This window comes from Rhynchophorus ferrugineus, unplaced genomic scaffold, assembly GCF_030347505.1.
Source record: "Rhynchophorus ferrugineus isolate W39M unplaced genomic scaffold, kcgeb_rfMv2 rfM6, whole genome shotgun sequence".
Lineage (NCBI taxonomy): Eukaryota > Metazoa > Arthropoda > Insecta > Coleoptera > Curculionidae > Rhynchophorus > Rhynchophorus ferrugineus.
This window is the reverse complement of record NW_027472585.1, coordinates 40095254-40115404: the sequence shown is the minus strand read 5'-3', so window position 1 is coordinate 40115404 and position 20151 is coordinate 40095254. Positions and strand designations below refer to the sequence as shown.

Below are 20151 nucleotides of genomic sequence, written 5' to 3'. Positions count from 1 at the left end.
TAGTAATAAGTTCAGACGGTTTCTCTACAATGGGTAATTTTACGGCCAATTCTGGCTTATCAGACACTGGTGATTCGACTTTCTCGGATATTGAAGACTTCGCCACCTCGGCAACTTCAGGAGATTTAGGAATGAGTTCAGAGGGTTTCCCTACAATTGGTAATTTTACGACCGGTTCTGGCTTTTCAGACACTGGTGATTCGGCTTTCTCGTATATCGGAGACTTCGCGACCTCGACAACTTCAGGAGATTTAGGAATAAGTTCAGCCGGTTTCTCTACAATGGGTAATTTTACGACCTGTTCTGGCTTATCAGACACTGGTGATTCGGCTTTCTCGGATATTGGAGACTTCGCGACCTCGGCAACTTCAGGAGATTTAGGAATGACTTCAGAGGGTTTCTCTATAAAAGGCAGTTTTACAACCGGTTCTGACTTATCAGACATTGGTGATTCGACTTTCTCGGATATTGGAGACTTCGCGACCTCGGCAACTTCAGGAGATTTAGGAATGACTTCAGAGGGTTTCTCTACAAAAGGCAGTTTTACAACCGGTTCTGGCTTTTCAGACACTGGTGATTCGGCTTTCTCGGATATCGGAGACTTCGCGACCTCGACAACTTCTGGAGATTTAGGAATGAGTTCAGAGGGTTTCTCTACAATGGGTAATTTTTCGACCGGTTCTGGCTTTTCAGACACTGGTGATTCGGCTTTCTCGGATATCGGAGACTTCGCGACCTCGGCAACTTCAGGAGATTTAGGAATGAGTTCAGAGGGTTTCTCCACAATGTGTAATTTTACGACCGGTTCCGGCTTTTCAGACACTGGTGATGCGACTTTCTCGGATATTGGAGACTTCGAGACCTCGGCAACTTCAGGAGATTTAGGAATGTGTTCAGAGGGTTTCTCTACAACGGGCAATTTTACGACCGGTTCTGGCTTTTCAGACACTGGTGATGCGACTTTCTCGGATATTGGAGATTTCGCGACCTCGGCAGCTTCAGGAGATTTAGGAATGAGCTCAGAGGGTTTCTCCACAATGGGTAATTTTACGACCGGTTCCGGCTTTTCAGACACTGGTGTTTCGGCTTTCTCGTATATTGGAGACTTCGCGACCTCGGCAACTTCAGGAGGTTTAGGAATGAGTTCAGAGGGTTTCTCTACAATGGGCAATTTTACGACCGGTTCTGGCTTTTCAGACACTTGTGTTTCGGCTTTCTCGGATATTGGAGACTTCGCGACCTCGGCAACTTCAGGAGATTTAGGAATGAGTTCAGAGGGTTTCTCTACAATGGGCAATTTTACGACCGGTTCCGGCTTTTCAGACACTGGTGTTTCGGCTTTCTCGGATATTGGAGACTTCGCGACCTCGGCAACTTCAGGAGATTTAGGAATGAGTTCGGAGGGTCTCTCTACAATGGGCAATTTTACGACCGGTTCTGGCTTTTCAGACACTGGTGTTTCGGCTTTCTCGAATATTGGAGACTTCGCGTCCTCGGTAACTTCAGGAGATTTAGGAATGAGTTCAGAGGGTTTCTCTACAATGGACAATTTTACGACCGGTTCTAGCTTTTCAGACAATGGTGTTTCGGCTTTCTCGGATATTGGAGACTTCGCGAAATCGGCAACTTCAGGAGATTTAGGAATGAGTTCGGAGGGTTTCTCTACAATGGGCAATTTTACGACCGGTTCTGGCTTTTCAGACACTGGTGTTTCGGCTTTCTCGGATATTGGAGACTTCGCGTCCTCGGTAACTTCAGGAGATTTAGGAATGAGTTCAGAGGGTTTCTCTACAATGGACAATTTTACGACCGGTTCTAGCTTTTCAGACAATGGTGTTTCGGCTTTCTCGGATATTGGAGACTTCGCGACCTCGGCAGCTTCAGGAGATTTAGGAATGAGTTCAGAGGGTTTCTCTACAATGGGCAATTTTACGAACGGTTCTGGCTTTTCAGACACTGGTGTTTCGGCTTTCTTGGATATTGGAGACTTCGCGACCTCGGCAACTTCAGGAGATTTAGGAATGAGTTCAGAGGGTTTCTCTACAATGGGCAATTTTACGACCGGTTCTGGCTTTTCAGACACTGATGCTTCGGCTTTCTCGGATATTGGAGACTTCGCGACCTCGGCAGCTTCAGGAGATTTAGGAATGAGTTCAGAGGGTTTCTCTACAATGGGCAATTTTACGACCGGTTCTGGCTTTTCAGACACTGGTGTATCGGCTTTCTCGGATATTGGAGATTTCGCGACCTCGGCAGCTTCAGGAGATTTAGGAATGAGCTCAGAGGGTTTCTCTACAATGGGCAATTTTACAACCGGTTCTGGCTTTTCAGACACTGGTGTTTCGGCTTTCTCGGATATTGGAGACTTCGCAACCTCGGCAGCTTCAGGAGATTTAGGTATGAGTTCAGAGGGTTTCTCTACAATGGGCAGTTTTACGACCGGTTCTGACTTTTCAGACACTGGTGTTTCGGCTTTCTCGGATATTGGAGACTTCGCGACCTCGGCAGCTTCAGGAGATTTAGGTATGAGTTCAGAGGGTTTCTCCACAATGGGCAATTTTACGACCGGTTCTGGCTTTTCAGACACTGGTGATGCGACTTTCTCGGATATTGGAGACTTTGCGACCTCGGCAACTTCAGGAGATTTAGGAATGAGTTCAGAGGGTTTCTCTACAATGGGCAATTTTACGACCGGTTCTGGCTTTTCCGACACTGGTGTTTCGGCTTTCTCGGATATTGGAGACTTCGCGACCTCGGCAACTTCAGGAGATTTAGGAATGAGTTCAGAGGGTTTCTCTACAATGGGCAATTTTACGACCGGTTCCGGCTTTTCAGACACTGGTGTTTCGGCTTTCTCGGATATTGGAGACTTCGCGACCTCGGCAACTTCAGGAGATTTAGGAATGTGTTCGGAGGGTTTCTCTACAATGGGCAATTTTACGACCGGTTCTGGCTTTTCAGACACTGGTGTTTCGGCTTTCTCGGATATTGGAGACTTCGCGTCCTCGGTAACTTCAGGAGATTTAGGAATGAGTTCAGAGGGTTTCTCTACAATGGACAATTTTACGACCGGTTCTAGCTTTTCAGACAATGGTGTTTCGGCTTTCTCGGATATTGGAGACTTCGCGAAATCGGCAACTTCAGGAGATTTAGGAATGAGTTCGGAGGGTTTCTCTACAATGGGCAATTTTACGACCGGTTCTGGCTTTTCAGACACTGGTGTTTCGGCTTTCTCGGATATTGGAGACTTCGCGTCCTCGGTAACTTCAGGAGATTTAGGAATGAGTTCAGAGGGTTTCTCTACAATGGACAATTTTACGACCGGTTCTAGCTTTTCAGACAATGGTGTTTCGGCTTTCTCGGATATTGGAGACTTCGCGAAATCGGCAACTTCAGGAGATTTAGGAATGAGTTCGGAGGATTTCTCTACAATGGGCAATTTTACGACCGGTTCTGGCTTTTCAGACACTGGTGTTTCGGCTTTCTCGGATATTGGAGACTTCGCGTCCTCGGTAACTTCAGGAGATTTAGGAATGAGTTCAGAGGGTTTCTCTACAATGGACAATTTTACGACCGGTTCTAGCTTTTCAGACAATGGTGTTTCGGCTTTCTCGGATATTGGAGACTTCGCGAAATCGGCAACTTCAGGAGATTTAGGAATGAGTTCGGAGGGTTTCTCTACAATGGGCAATTTTGCGACCGGTTCTGGCTTTTCAGACACTGGTGTTTCGGCTTTCTTGGATATTGGAGACTTCGCGACCTCGGCAACTTCAGGAGATTTAGGAATGAGTTCAGAGGGTTTCTCTACAATGGGCAATTTTACGACCGGTTCTGGCTTTTCAGACACTGGTGCTTCGGCTTTCTCGGATATTGGAGACTTCGCGACCTCGGCAGCTTCAGGAGATTTAGGAATGAGTTCAGAGGGTTTCTCTACAATGGGCAATTTTACGACCGGTTCTGGCTTTTCAGACACTGGTGTATCGGCTTTCTCGGATATTGGAGACTTCGCGACCTCGGCAGCTTCAGGAGATTTAGGAATGAGCTCAGAGGGTTTCTCTACAATGGGCAATTTTACGACCGGTTCTGGCTTTTCAGACACTGGTGTTTCGGCTTTCTCGGATATTGGAGACTTCGCGACCTCGGCAACTTCAGTAGATTTAGGTATGAGTTCAGAGGGTTTCTCCACAATGGGCAATTTTACGACCGGTTCTGGCTTTTCAGACACTGGTGTTTCGGCTTTCTCGGATATTGGAGACTTCGCGACCTCGGCAGCTTCAGGAGATTTATGTATGAGTTCAGAGGGTTTCTCCACAATGGGCAATTTTACGACCGGTTCTGGCTTTTCAGACACTGGTGATGCGACTTTCTCGGATATTGGAGATTTCGCGACCTCGGCAGCTTCAGGAGATTTAGGAATGAGCTCAGAGGGTTTCTCCACAATGGGCAATTTTACGACCAGTTCTGGCTTTTCAGACACTGGTGATGCGACTTTCTCGGATATTGGAGACTTCGCGACCTCGGCAACTTCAGGAGATTTAGGAATGAGTTCAGAGGGTTTCTCTACAATGGGCAATTTTACGACCAGTTCTGGCTTTTCAGACACTGGTGATGCGACTTTCTCCGATATTGGAGATTTCGCGACCTCGGCAGCTTCAGGAGATTTAGGAATGAGCTCAGAGGGTTTCTCCACAATGGGTAATTTTACGACCGGTTCCGGCTTTTCAGACACTGGTGTTTTGGCTTTCTCGGATATTGGAGACTTCGCGACCTCGGCAACTTCAGGAGATTTAGGAATGAGTTCAGGGGGTTTCTCTACAATGGGCAATTTTACGACTGGTTCTGGCTTTTCAGACACTGGTGTTTCGGCTTTCTCGGATATTGGAGACTTCGCGACCTCGGCAACTTCAGGAGATTTAGGAGTGAGTTCAGAGGGTTTCTCTACAATGGGTAATATTACGACTTGTTCTGGCTTTTCAGACACTGGTGATTCGGCTTTCTCGGATATTGGAGACTTCGCGACCTCGGCAACTTCAGGAGATTTAGGAATGAGTTCAGGGGGTTTCTCTACAATGGGCAATTTTACGACCGGTTCTGGCTTTTCAGACACTGGTGATGCGACTTTCTCGGATATTGGAGATTTCGCGACCTCGGCAACTTCAGGAGATTTAGGAATGAGCTCAGGGGGTTTCTCTACAATGGGCAATTTTACGACCGGTTCTGGCTTTTCAGACACTGGTGATTCGGCTTTCTCGTATATCGGAGACTTCGCGACCTCGACAACTTTAGGAGATTTAGGAATAAGTTCAGACGGTTTCTCTACAATGGGTAATTTTACGACCTGTTCTGGCTTATCAGACACTGGTGATTCGGCTTTCTCGGAGATTGGAGACTTCGCGACCTCGGCAACTTCAGGAGATTTAGGAATGACTTCAGAGGGTTTCTCTATAAAAGGCAGTTTTACAACCGGTTCTGGCTTATCAGACATTGGTGATTCGACTTTCTCGGATATTGGAGACTTCGCGACCTCGGCAACTTCAGGAGATTTAGGAATGACTTCAGAGGGTTTCTCTACAAAAGGCAGTTTTACAACCGGTTCTGGCTTTTCAGACACTGGTGATTCGGCTTTCTCGGATATCGGAGACTTCGCGACCTCGACAACTTCTGGAGATTTAGGAATGAGTTCAGAGGGTTTCTCTACAATGGGTAATTTTTCGACCGGTTCTGGCTTTTCAGACACTGGTGATTCGGCTTTCTCGGATATCGGAGACTTCGCGACCTCGGCAACTTCAGGAGATTTAGGAATGAGTTCAGAGGGTTTCTCCACAATGTGTAATTTTACGACCGGTTCCGGCTTTTCAGACACTGGTGATGCGACTTTCTCGGATATTGGAGACTTCGAGACCTCGGCAACTTCAGGAGATTTAGGAATGTGTTCAGAGGGTTTCTCTACAACGGGCAATTTTACGACCGGTTCTGGCTTTTCAGACACTGGTGATGCGACTTTCTCGGATATTGGAGATTTCGCGACCTCGGCAGCTTCAGGAGATTTAGGAATGAGCTCAGAGGGTTTCTCCACAATGGGTAATTTTACGACCGGTTCCGGCTTTTCAGACACTGGTGTTTCGGCTTTCTCGTATATTGGAGACTTCGCGACCTCGGCAACTTCAGGAGGTTTAGGAATGAGTTCAGAGGGTTTCTCTACAATGGGCAATTTTACGACCGGTTCTGGCTTTTCAGACACTTGTGTTTCGGCTTTCTCGGATATTGGAGACTTCGCGACCTCGGCAACTTCAGGAGATTTAGGAATGAGTTCAGAGGGTTTCTCTACAATGGGCAATTTTACGACCGGTTCCGGCTTTTCAGACACTGGTGTTTCGGCTTTCTCGGATATTGGAGACTTCGCGACCTCGGCAACTTCAGGAGATTTAGGAATGAGTTCGGAGGGTCTCTCTACAATGGGCAATTTTACGACCGGTTCTGGCTTTTCAGACACTGGTGTTTCGGCTTTCTCGAATATTGGAGACTTCGCGTCCTCGGTAACTTCAGGAGATTTAGGAATGAGTTCAGAGGGTTTCTCTACAATGGACAATTTTACGACCGGTTCTAGCTTTTCAGACAATGGTGTTTCGGCTTTCTCGGATATTGGAGACTTCGCGAAATCGGCAACTTCAGGAGATTTAGGAATGAGTTCGGAGGGTTTCTCTACAATGGGCAATTTTACGACCGGTTCTGGCTTTTCAGACACTGGTGTTTCGGCTTTCTCGGATATTGGAGACTTCGCGTCCTCGGTAACTTCAGGAGATTTAGGAATGAGTTCAGAGGGTTTCTCTACAATGGACAATTTTACGACCGGTTCTAGCTTTTCAGACAATGGTGTTTCGGCTTTCTCGGATATTGGAGACTTCGCGACCTCGGCAGCTTCAGGAGATTTAGGAATGAGTTCAGAGGGTTTCTCTACAATGGGCAATTTTACGAACGGTTCTGGCTTTTCAGACACTGGTGTTTCGGCTTTCTTGGATATTGGAGACTTCGCGACCTCGGCAACTTCAGGAGATTTAGGAATGAGTTCAGAGGGTTTCTCTACAATGGGCAATTTTACGACCGGTTCTGGCTTTTCAGACACTGATGCTTCGGCTTTCTCGGATATTGGAGACTTCGCGACCTCGGCAGCTTCAGGAGATTTAGGAATGAGTTCAGAGGGTTTCTCTACAATGGGCAATTTTACGACCGGTTCTGGCTTTTCAGACACTGGTGTATCGGCTTTCTCGGATATTGGAGATTTCGCGACCTCGGCAGCTTCAGGAGATTTAGGAATGAGCTCAGAGGGTTTCTCTACAATGGGCAATTTTACAACCGGTTCTGGCTTTTCAGACACTGGTGTTTCGGCTTTCTCGGATATTGGAGACTTCGCAACCTCGGCAGCTTCAGGAGATTTAGGTATGAGTTCAGAGGGTTTCTCTACAATGGGCAGTTTTACGACCGGTTCTGACTTTTCAGACACTGGTGTTTCGGCTTTCTCGGATATTGGAGACTTCGCGACCTCGGCAGCTTCAGGAGATTTAGGTATGAGTTCAGAGGGTTTCTCCACAATGGGCAATTTTACGACCGGTTCTGGCTTTTCAGACACTGGTGATGCGACTTTCTCGGATATTGGAGACTTTGCGACCTCGGCAACTTCAGGAGATTTAGGAATGAGTTCAGAGGGTTTCTCTACAATGGGCAATTTTACGACCGGTTCTGGCTTTTCCGACACTGGTGTTTCGGCTTTCTCGGATATTGGAGACTTCGCGACCTCGGCAACTTCAGGAGATTTAGGAATGAGTTCAGAGGGTTTCTCTACAATGGGCAATTTTACGACCGGTTCCGGCTTTTCAGACACTGGTGTTTCGGCTTTCTCGGATATTGGAGACTTCGCGACCTCGGCAACTTCAGGAGATTTAGGAATGTGTTCGGAGGGTTTCTCTACAATGGGCAATTTTACGACCGGTTCTGGCTTTTCAGACACTGGTGTTTCGGCTTTCTCGGATATTGGAGACTTCGCGTCCTCGGTAACTTCAGGAGATTTAGGAATGAGTTCAGAGGGTTTCTCTACAATGGACAATTTTACGACCGGTTCTAGCTTTTCAGACAATGGTGTTTCGGCTTTCTCGGATATTGGAGACTTCGCGAAATCGGCAACTTCAGGAGATTTAGGAATGAGTTCGGAGGGTTTCTCTACAATGGGCAATTTTACGACCGGTTCTGGCTTTTCAGACACTGGTGTTTCGGCTTTCTCGGATATTGGAGACTTCGCGTCCTCGGTAACTTCAGGAGATTTAGGAATGAGTTCAGAGGGTTTCTCTACAATGGACAATTTTACGACCGGTTCTAGCTTTTCAGACAATGGTGTTTCGGCTTTCTCGGATATTGGAGACTTCGCGAAATCGGCAACTTCAGGAGATTTAGGAATGAGTTCGGAGGATTTCTCTACAATGGGCAATTTTACGACCGGTTCTGGCTTTTCAGACACTGGTGTTTCGGCTTTCTCGGATATTGGAGACTTCGCGTCCTCGGTAACTTCAGGAGATTTAGGAATGAGTTCAGAGGGTTTCTCTACAATGGACAATTTTACGACCGGTTCTAGCTTTTCAGACAATGGTGTTTCGGCTTTCTCGGATATTGGAGACTTCGCGAAATCGGCAACTTCAGGAGATTTAGGAATGAGTTCGGAGGGTTTCTCTACAATGGGCAATTTTGCGACCGGTTCTGGCTTTTCAGACACTGGTGTTTCGGCTTTCTTGGATATTGGAGACTTCGCGACCTCGGCAACTTCAGGAGATTTAGGAATGAGTTCAGAGGGTTTCTCTACAATGGGCAATTTTACGACCGGTTCTGGCTTTTCAGACACTGATGCTTCGGCTTTCTCGGATATTGGAGACTTCGCGACCTCGGCAGCTTCAGGAGATTTAGGAATGAGTTCAGAGGGTTTCTCTACAATGGGCAATTTTACGACCGGTTCTGGCTTTTCAGACACTGGTGTATCGGCTTTCTCGGATATTGGAGACTTCGCGACCTCGGCAGCTTCAGGAGATTTAGGAATGAGCTCAGAGGGTTTCTCTACAATGGGCAATTTTACGACCGGTTCTGGCTTTTCAGACACTGGTGTTTCGGCTTTCTCGGATATTGGAGACTTCGCGACCTCGGCAACTTCAGTAGATTTAGGTATGAGTTCAGAGGGTTTCTCCACAATGGGCAATTTTACGACCGGTTCTGGCTTTTCAGACACTGGTGTTTCGGCTTTCTCGGATATTGGAGACTTCGCGACCTCGGCAGCTTCAGGAGATTTATGTATGAGTTCAGAGGGTTTCTCCACAATGGGCAATTTTACGACCGGTTCTGGCTTTTCAGACACTGGTGATGCGACTTTCTCGGATATTGGAGATTTCGCGACCTCGGCAGCTTCAGGAGATTTAGGAATGAGCTCAGAGGGTTTCTCCACAATGGGTAATTTTACGACCGGTTCCGGCTTTTCAGACACTGGTGTTTCGGCTTTCTCGGATTTTGGAGACTTCCCGACCTCGGCAACTTCAGGAGATTTAGGAGTTTGTTCAGAGCGCTTCTCTACAATGGGCAATTTTACGACCGGTTCTGGCTTTTCAAACACTGGTGATGCGACTTTCTCGGATATTGGAGACTTCGCGACCTCGGCAACTTCAGGAGATTTAGGAATGAGTTCAGAGGGTTTCTCTACAATGGGCAATTTTACGACCAGTTCTGGCTTTTCAGACACTGGTGATGCGACTTTCTCGGATATTGGAGATTTCGCGACCTCGGCAGCTTCAGGAGATTTAGGAATGAGCTCAGAGGGTTTCTCCACAATGGGTAATTTTACGACCGGTTCCGGCTTTTCAGACACTGGTGTTTTGGCTTTCTCGGATATTGGAAACTTCGCGACCTCGGCAACTTCAGGAGATTTAGGAATGAGTTCAGGGGGTTTCTCTACAATGGGCAATTTTACGACTGGTTCTGGCTTTTCAGACACTGGTGTTTCGGCTTTCTCGGATATTGGAGACTTCGCGACCTCGGCAACTTCAGGAGATTTAGGAGTGAGTTCAGAGGGTTTCTCTACAATGGGTAATATTACGACTTGTTCTGGCTTTTCAGACACTGGTGATTCGGCTTTCTCGGATATTGGAGACTTCGCGACCTCGGCAACTTCAGGAGATTTACAAATGAGTTCAGGGGGTTTCTCTACAATGGGCAATTTTACGACCGGTTCTGGCTTTTCAGACACTGGTGATGCGACTTTCTCGGATATTGGAGATTTCGCGACCTCGGCAACTTCAGGAGATTTAGGAATGAGCTCAGGGGGTTTCTCTACAATGGGCAATTTTACGACCGGTTCTGGCTTTTCAGACACTGGTGATGCGACTTCCTCGGATATTGGAGACTTCGCGACCTCGACAACTTCAGGAGATTTAGGAATAAGTTCAGCCGGTTTCTCTACAATGGGTAATTTTACGACAGATTCCGGCTTTTCAGACACTGGTGATTCGGCTTTCTCGGAAATTGGAGACTTCGCGACCTCGACAACTTCAGGAGATTTAGGAATAAGTTCAGCCGGTTTCTCTACAATGGGTAATTTTACCACCGGTTCTGGCTTTTCAGACACTGGTGATTCGGCTCTCTCGGATATTGGAGACTTCGCGACCTCGACGACTACAGGAGATTTAGTAATAAGTTCAGCCGGTTTCTCTACAATGGGTAATTTTACCACCGGTTCTGGCTTTTCAGACACTGGTGATTCGGCTTTCTCGGATATTGGAGACTTCGCGACCTCGGCAACTTCAGGAGATTTAGGAATGAGTTCAGGGGGTTTCTCTACAATGGGCAATTTTACGACCGGTTCTGGCTTTTCAGACACTGGTGATTCGACTTTCTCGGATATTGGAGACTTCGCCACCTCGGCAACTTCAGGAGATTTAGGAATGAGTTCAGAGGGTTTCCCTACAATTGGTAATTTTACGACCGGTTCTGGCTTTTCAGACACTGGTGACTCGGCTTTCTCGGATATTGGAGACTTCGCGACCTCGGCAACTTCAGGAGATTTAGGAATGTGTTCAGAGGGTTTCTCTTCAACGGGTAGTTTTACGACCGGTTCTGGCTTTTCAGACACTGGTGATTCGGCTTTCTCGTATATCGGAGACTTCGCGACCTCGACAACTTTAGGAGATTTAGGAATAAGTTCAGACGGTTTCTCTACAATGGGTAATTTTACGACCTGTTCTGGCTTATCAGACACTGGTGATTCGGCTTTCTCGGAGATTGGAGACTTCGCGACCTCGGCAACTTCAGGAGATTTAGGAATGACTTCAGAGGGTTTCTCTATAAAAGGCAGTTTTACAACCGGTTCTGGCTTATCAGACATTGGTGATTCGACTTTCTCGGATATTGGAGACTTCGCGACCTCGGCAACTTCAGGAGATTTAGGAATGACTTCAGAGGGTTTCTCTACAAAAGGCAGTTTTACAACCGGTTCTGGCTTATCAGACATTGGTGATTCGACTTTCTCGGATATTGGAGACTTCGCGATCTCGGCAACTTCAGGAGATTTAGGAATGAGTTCAGAGGGTTTCTCTACAATGGGTAATTTTTCGACCGGTTCTGGCTTTTCAGACACTGGTGATTCGGCTTTCTCGGATATCGGAGACTTCGCGACCTCGGCAACTTCTGGAGATTTAGGAATGAGTTCAGAGGGTTTCTCTACAATGGGTAATTTTTCGACCGGTTCTGGCTTTTCAGACACTGGTGATTCGGCTTTCTCGGATATCGGAGACTTCGCGACCTCGGCAACTTCAGGAGATTTAGGAATGAGTTCAGAGGGTTTCTCTACAATGGGTAATTTTACGACCGGTTCCGGCTTTTCAGACACTGGTGATGCGACTTTCTCGGATATTGGAGACTTCGCGACCTCGGCAACTTCAGGAGATTTAGGAATGTGTTCAGAGGGTTTCTCTACAACGGGCAATTTTACGACCGGTTCTGGCTTTTCAGACACTGGTGATGCGACTTTCTCGGATATTGGAGATTTCGCGACCTCGGCAGCTTCAGGAGATTTAGGAATAAGCTCAGAGGGTTTCTCCACAATGGGTAATTTTACGACCGGTTCCGGCTTTTCAGACACTGGTGTTTCGGCTTTCTCGGATATTGGAGACTTCGCGACCTCGGCAACTTCAGGAGATTTAGGAATGAGTTCAGAGGGTTTCTCTACAATGGGCAATTTTACGACCGGTTCTGGCTTTTCAGACACTTGTGTTTCGGCTTTCTCGGATATTGGAGACTTCGCGACCTCGACGACTTCAGGAGATTTAGTAATAAGTTCAGACGGTTTCTCTACAATGGGTAATTTTACGGCCAATTCTGGCTTATCAGACACTGGTGATTCGACTTTCTCGGATATTGGAGACTTCGCCACCTCGGCAACTTCAGGAGATTTAGGAATGAGTTCAGAGGGTTTCCCTACAATTGGTAATTTTACGACCGGTTCTGGCTTTTCAGACACTGGTGACTCGGCTTTCTCGGATATTGGAGACTTCGCGACCTCGGCAACTTCAGGAGATTTAGGAATGTGTTCAGAGGGTTTCTCTTCAACGGGTAGTTTTACGACCGGTTCTGGCTTTTCAGACACTGGTGATTCGGCTTTCTCGTATATCGGAGACTTCGCGACCTCGACAACTTTAGGAGATTTAGGAATAAGTTCAGACGGTTTCTCTACAATGGGTAATTTTACGACCTGTTCTGGCTTATCAGACACTGGTGATTCGGCTTTCTCGGAGATTGGAGACTTCGCGACCTCGGCAACTTCAGGAGATTTAGGAATGACTTCAGAGGGTTTCTCTATAAAAGGCAGTTTTACAACCGGTTCTGGCTTATCAGACATTGGTGATTCGACTTTCTCGGATATTGGAGACTTCGCGACCTCGGCAACTTCAGGAGATTTAGGAATGACTTCAGAGGGTTTCTCTACAAAAGGCAGTTTTACAACCGGTTCTGGCTTATCAGACATTGGTGATTCGACTTTCTCGGATATTGGAGACTTCGCGATCTCGGCAACTTCAGGAGATTTAGGAATGAGTTCAGAGGGTTTCTCTACAATGGGTAATTTTTCGACCGGTTCTGGCTTTTCAGACACTGGTGATTCGGCTTTCTCGGATATCGGAGACTTCGCGACCTCGGCAACTTCTGGAGATTTAGGAATGAGTTCAGAGGGTTTCTCTACAATGGGTAATTTTTCGACCGGTTCTGGCTTTTCAGACACTGGTGATTCGGCTTTCTCGGATATCGGAGACTTCGCGACCTCGGCAACTTCAGGAGATTTAGGAATGAGTTCAGAGGGTTTCTCCACAATGTGTAATTTTACGACCGGTTCCGGCTTTTCAGACACTGGTGATGCGACTTTCTCGGATATTGGAGACTTAGCGACCTCGGCAACTTCAGGAGATTTAGGAATGTGTTCAGAGGGTTTCTCTACAACGGGCAATTTTACGACCGGTTCTGGCTTTTCAGACACTGGTGATGCGACTTTCTCGGATATTGGAGATTTCGCGACCTCGGCAGCTTCAGGAGATTTAGGAATGAGCTCAGAGGGTTTCTCCACAATGGGTAATTTTACGACCGGTTCCGGCTTTTCAGACACTGGTGTTTCGGCTTTCTCGGATATTGGAGACTTCGCGACCTCGGCAACTTCAGGAGATTTAGGAATGAGTTCAGAGGGTTTCTCTACAATGGGCAATTTTACGACCGGTTCTGGCTTTTCAGACACTTGTGTTTCGGCTTTCTCGGATATTGGAGACTTCGCGACCTCGGCAACTTCAGGAGATTTAGGAATGAGTTCAGAGGGTTTCTCTACAATGGGCAATTTTACGACCGGTTCCGGCTTTTCAGACACTGGTGTTTCGGCTTTCTCGGATATTGGAGACTTCGCGACCTCGGCAACTTCAGGAGATTTAGGAATGAGTTCGGAGGGTCTCTCTACAATGGGCAATTTTACGACCGGTTCTGGCTTTTCAGACACTGGTGTTTCGGCTTTCTCGGATATTGGAGACTTCGCGTCCTCGGTAACTTCAGGAGATTTAGGAATGAGTTCAGAGGGTTTCTCTACAATGGACAATTTTACGACCGGTTCTAGCTTTTCAGACAATGGTGTTTCGGCTTTCTCGGATATTGGAGTCTTCGCGAAATCGGAAACTTCAGGAGATTTAGGAATGAGTTCAGAGGGTTTCTCTACAATGGGCAATTTTACGACCGGTTCTGGCTTTTCAGACACTGGTGTTTCGGCTTTCTCGGATATTGGAGACTTCGCGACCTCGGCAGCTTCAGGAGATTTAGGAATGAGTTCAGAGGGTTTCTCTACAATGGGCAATTTTACGACCGGTTCTGGCTTTTCAGACACTGGTGTTTCGGCTTTCTTGGATATTGGAGACTTCGCGACCTCGGCAACTTCAGGAGATTTAGGAATGAGTTCAGAGGGTTTCTCTACAATGGGCAATTTTACGACCGGTTCTGGCTTTTCAGACACTGATGCTTCGGCTTTCTCGGATATTGGAGACTTCGCGACCTCGGCAGCTCCAGGAGATTTAGGAATGAGTTCAGAGGGTTTCTCTACAATGGGCAATTTTACGACCGGTTCTGGCTTTTCAGACACTGGTGTATCGGCTTTCTCGGATATTGGAGACTTCGCGACCTCGGCAGCTTCAGGAGATTTAGGAATGAGCTCAGAGGGTTTCTCTACAATGGGCAATTTTACAACCGGTTCTGGCTTTTCAGACACTGGTGTTTCGGCTTTCTCGGATATTGGAGACTTCGCGACCTCGGCAGCTTCAGGAGATTTAGGTATGAGTTCAGAGGGTTTCTCTACAATGGGCAATTTTACGACCGGTTCTGGCTTTTCAGACACTGGTGTTTCGGCTTTCTCGGATATTGGAGACTTCGCGACCTCGGCAGCTTCAGGAGATTTAGGTATGAGTTCAGAGGGTTTCTCCACAATGGGCAATTTTACGACCGGTTCTGGCTTTTCAGACACTGGTGATGCGACTTTCTCGGATATTGGAGACTTCGGGACCTCGGCAACTTCAGGAGATTTAGGAATGAGTTCAGAATGTTTCTCTACAATGGGCAATTTTACGACCGGTTCTGGCTTTTCAGACACTGGTGTTTTGGCTTTCTCGGATATTGGAGACTTCGCGACCTCGGCAACTTCAGGAAATTTAGGAATGAGTTCAGAGGGTTTCTCTACAATGGGAAATTTTACGACCGGTTCCGGCTTTTCAGACACTGGTGTTTCGGCTTTCTCGGATATTGGAGACTTCGCGACCTCGGCAACTTCAGGAGATTTAGGAATGTGTTCGGAGGGTTTCTCTACAATGGGCAATTTTACGACCGGTTCTGGCTTTTCAGACACTGGTGTTTCGGCTTTCTCGGATATTGGAGACTTCGCGTCCTCGGTAACTTCAGGAGATTTAGGAATGAGTTCAGAGGGTTTCTCTACAATGGGCAATTTTACGACCGGTTCTAGCTTTTCAGACAATGGTGTTTCGGCTTTCTCGGATATTGGAGACTTCGCGAAATCGGCAACTTCAGGAGATTTAGGAATGAGTTCGGAGGGTTTCTCTACAATGGGCAATTTTACGACCGGTTCTGGCTTTTCAGACACTGGTGTTTCGGCTTTCTCGGATATTGGAGACTTCGCGTCCTCGGTAACTTCAGGAGATTTAGGAATGAGTTCAGAGGGTTTCTCTACAATGGACAATTTTACGACCGGTTCTAGCTTTTCAGACAATGGTGTTTCGGCTTTCTCGGATATTGGAGACTTCGCGAAATCGGCAACTTCAGGAGATTTAGGAATGAGTTCGGAGGGTTTCTCTACAATGGGCAATTTTATGACCGGTTCTGGCTTTTCAGACACTGGTGTTTCGGCTTTCTCGGATATTGGAGACTTCGCGTCCTCGGTAACTTCAGGAGATTTAGGAATGAGTTCAGAGGGTTTCTCTACAATGGACAATTTTACGACCGGTTCTAGCTTTTCAGACAATGGTGTTTCGGCTTTCTTGGATATTGGAGACTTCGCGACCTCGGCAGCTTCAGGAGATTTAGGAATGAGTTCAGAGGGTTTCTCTACAATGGGCAATTTTACGACCGGTTCTGGCTTTTCAGACACTGGTGTTTCGGCTTTCTTGGATATTGGAGACTTCGCGACCTCGGCAACTTCAGGAGATTTAGGAATGAGTTCAGAGGGTTTCTCTACAATGGGCAATTTTACAACCGGTTCTGGCTTTTCAGACACTGGTGTTTCGGCTTTCTCGGATATTGGAGACTTCGCGACCTCGGCAGCTTCAGGAGATTTAGGTATGAGTTCAGAGGGTTTCTCTACAATGGGCAATTTTACGACCGGTTCTGGCTTTTCAGACACTGGTGTTTCGGCTTTCTCGGATAATGGAGACTTCGCGACATCGGCAACTTCAGGAGATTTAGGAATGAGTTCAGAGGGTTTCTCTACAATGGGCAATTTTACGACCGGTTCCGGCTTTTCAGACACTGGTGTTTCGGCTTTCTCGGATATTGGAGACTTCGCGACCTCGGCAACTTCAGGAGATTTAGGAATGTGTTCGGAGGGTTTCTCTACAATGGGCAATTTTACGACCGGTTCTGGCTTTTCAGACACTGGTGTTTCGGCTTTCTCGGATATTGGAGACTTCGCGTCCTCGGTAACTTCAGGAGATTTAGGAATGAGTTCAGAGGGTTTCTCTACAATGGACAATTTTACGACCGGTTCTAGCTTTTCAGACAATGGTGTTTCGGCTTTCTCGGATATTGGAGACTTCGCGACCTCGGCAACTTCAGGAGATTTAGGAATGAGTTCAGAGGGTTTCTCCACAATGGGCAATTTTATGACAGGTTCTGTCTTTTCAGACACTGGTGTTTCGGCTTTCTCGGATATTGGAGACTTCGCGACCTCGGCAACTTCAGGAGATTTAGGAATGAGTTCAGAGGGTTTCTCCACAATGGGCAATTTTACGACCGGTTCTGTCTTTTCAGACACTGGTGTTTCGGCTTTCTCGGATATTGGAGACTTCGCGAAATCGGCAATTTCAGGAGATTTAGGAATGAGTTCAGAGGGTTTCTCTACAATGGGCAATTTTACGACCGGTTCTGGCTTTTCAGACACTGGTGTTTCGGCTTTCTCGGATATTGGAGACTTCGCGACCTCGGTAACTTCAGGAGATTTAGGAATGAGTTCAGAGGGTTTCTCTACAATGGGCAATTTTACGACCGGTTCTAGCTTTTCAGACACTGGTGTTTCGGCTTTCTCGGATATTGGAGACTTCGCGACCTCGCCAGCTTCAGGAGATTTAGGAATGAGTTCAGAGGGTTTCTCTACAATGGGCAATTTTACGACCGGTTCTGGCTTTCCAGAGACTGGTGTTTCGGCTTTCTTGGATATTGGAGACTTCGCGACCTCGGCAACTTCAGGAGATTTAGGAATGAGTTCAGAGGGTTTCTCTACAATGGGCAATATTACGACCGGTTCTGGCTTTTCAGACACTGATGTTTCGGCTTTCTCGGATACTGGAGACTTCGCGACCTCGGCAGCTTCAGGAGATTTAGGAATGAGTTCAGAGGGTTTCTCTATAATGGGCAATTTTACGACCGGTTCAGGCTTTTCAGACACTGGTGTATCGGCTTTCTCGGATATTGGAGACTTCGCGACCTCGGCAGCTTCAGGAGATTTAGGAATGAGCTCAGAGGGTTTCTCTACAATGGACAATTTTACGACCGGTTCTGGCTTTTCAGACACTGGTGTTTCGGCTTTCTCGGATATTGGAGACTTCGCGACCTCGGCAGCTTCAGGAGATTTAGGAATGAGCTCAGAGGGTTTCTCTACAATGGGCAATTTTATGACAGGTTCTGTCTTTTCAGACACTGGTGTTTCGGCTTTCTCGGATATTGGAGACTTCGCGACCTCGGCAACTTCAGGAGATTTAGAAATGAGTTCAGAGGGTTTCTCCACAATGGGCAATTTTACGACCGGTTCTGGCTTCTCAGGCACTGGTGTTTCGGCTTTCTCGGATATTGGAGACTTCGCGACCTCGGCAACTTCAGGAGATTTAGGAATGAGTTCAGAGGGTTTCTCTACAATGGGCAATTTTACGACCGGTTCTGGCTTTACAGACACCGGTGTTTCGGCTTTCTCGGATATTGGAGACTTCGCTACCTCGGCAACTTCAGGAGATTTAGGAATGAGTTCAGAGGGTTTCTCTACAATGGGCAATTTTACGACCGGTTCTGGCTTTTCAGACACTGGTGTTTCGGCTTTCTCGGATATTGGAGACTTCGCGACCTCGGCAACTTCAGGAGATTTAGGAATGAGTTCAGAGGGTTTCTCTACAATGGGTAATATTACGACCTGTTCTGGCTTTTCAAACACTGGTGATTCGGCTTTCTCGGATATTGGAGACTTCGCGACCTCGGCAACTTCAGGAGATTTAGGAATGAGTTCAGAGGGTTTCTCTACAATGGGTAATATTACGACCTGTTCTAGCTTTTCAAACACTGGTGATTCGGCTTTCTCGGATATTGGAGACTTCGCGACCTCGGCAACTTCAGGAGATTTAGGAATGAGTTCAGAGGGTTTCTCTACAATGGGCAATTTTACGACCGGTTCTGGCTTTTCAGACACTGGTGATGCGACTTTCTCGGATATTGGAGATTTCGCGACCTCGGCAGCTTCAGGAGATTTAGGGATGAGCTCAGAGGTTTTCTCTACAATGGGCAATTTTACGACCGGTTCTGGCTTTTCAGACACTTGTGATGCGACTTCCTCGGATATTGGAGACTTCGCGACCTCGGCAACTTCAGGAGATTTAGGAATGAGTTCAGAGGGTTTCTCTACAATGGGCAATTTTACGACCGGTTCTGGCTTTTCAGACTCTGGTGATGCGACTTTCTCGGATATTGGAGATTTCGCGACCTCGGCAGCTTCAGGAGATTTAGGAATGAATTCAGAGGGTTTCTCTACAATGGGCAATTTTACGACCGGTTCTGGCTTTTCAGACACTGGTGATGCGACTTTCTCGGATATTGGAGATTTCGCGACCTCGGCAACTTCAGGAGATTTAGGAATGAGTTCAGAGGGTTTCTCTACAATGGGCAATTTTACGACCGGTTCTGGCTTTTCAGACACTGGTGATGCGACTTTCTCGGATATTGGAGACTTCGCGACCTCGGCAACTTCAGGAGATTTAGGAATGAGTTCAGAGGGTTTCTCTACAATGGGCAATTTTACGACCGGTTCTGGCTTTTCAGACACTGGTGATGCGACTTTCTCGGATATTGGAGACTTCGCGACCTCGGCAACTTCAGGAGATTTAGGAATGAGTTCAGAGGGTTTCTCTACAATGGGCAATTTTACGACCGGTTCTGGCTTTTCAGACACTGGTGTTTCGGCTTTCTCGGATATTGGAGACTTCGCGACCTCGGCAACTTCAGGAGATTTAGGAATGAGTTCAGAGGGTTTCTCTACAATGGGCAATTTTACGACCGGTTCTGGCTTTTCAGACACTGGTGTTTCGGCTTTCTCGGATATTGGAGACTTCGCGACCTCGGCAACTTCAGGAGATTTAGGAATGAGTTCAGAGGGTTTCTCTACAATGGGCAATTTTACGACCGGTTCTGGCTTTTCAGACACTGGTGTTTCGGATTTCTCGGATATTGGAGACTTCGCGACCTCGGCAACTTCAGGAGATTTAGGAATGAGTTCAGAGGGTTTCTCTACAATGGGCAATTTTACGACCGGTTCTGGCTTTTCAGACACTGGTGATGCGACTTTCTCGGATATTGGAGACTTCGCGACCTCGGCAACTTCAGGAGATTTAGGAATGAGTTCAGAGGGTTTCTCTACAATGGGCAATTTTACGACCGGTTCTGGCTTTTCAGACACTGGTGTTTCGGCTTTCTCGGATATTGGAGACTTCGCGACCTCGGCAACTTCAGGAGATTTAGGAATGAGTTCAGAGGGTTTCTCTACAATGGGCAATTTTACGACCGGTTCTGGCTTTTCAGACACTGGTGATGCGACTTTCTCGGATATTGGAGACTTCGCGACCTCGGCAACTT

The 20151-nt window shown here is 47.1% G+C and overlaps 1 protein-coding gene across 1 annotated transcript in view; it reads right to left on the bottom strand.

Annotated features, from left to right (window-relative positions):
- The window catches only part of LOC143198708 (uncharacterized), a 113146-nt gene that overhangs the window by 64478 nt on the left and 28517 nt on the right, over positions 1-20151 (bottom strand). Inside the window, exons 10-11 of the mRNA XM_076408069.1 lie at positions 12455-13252; positions 107-11068 (exon numbers count right to left, since the gene is read on the bottom strand). Of these exons, the coding sequence (XP_076264184.1) occupies positions 107-11068; positions 12455-13252 (11760 nt within the window). The remainder of the gene's footprint in view (positions 1-106; positions 11069-12454; positions 13253-20151) is intronic.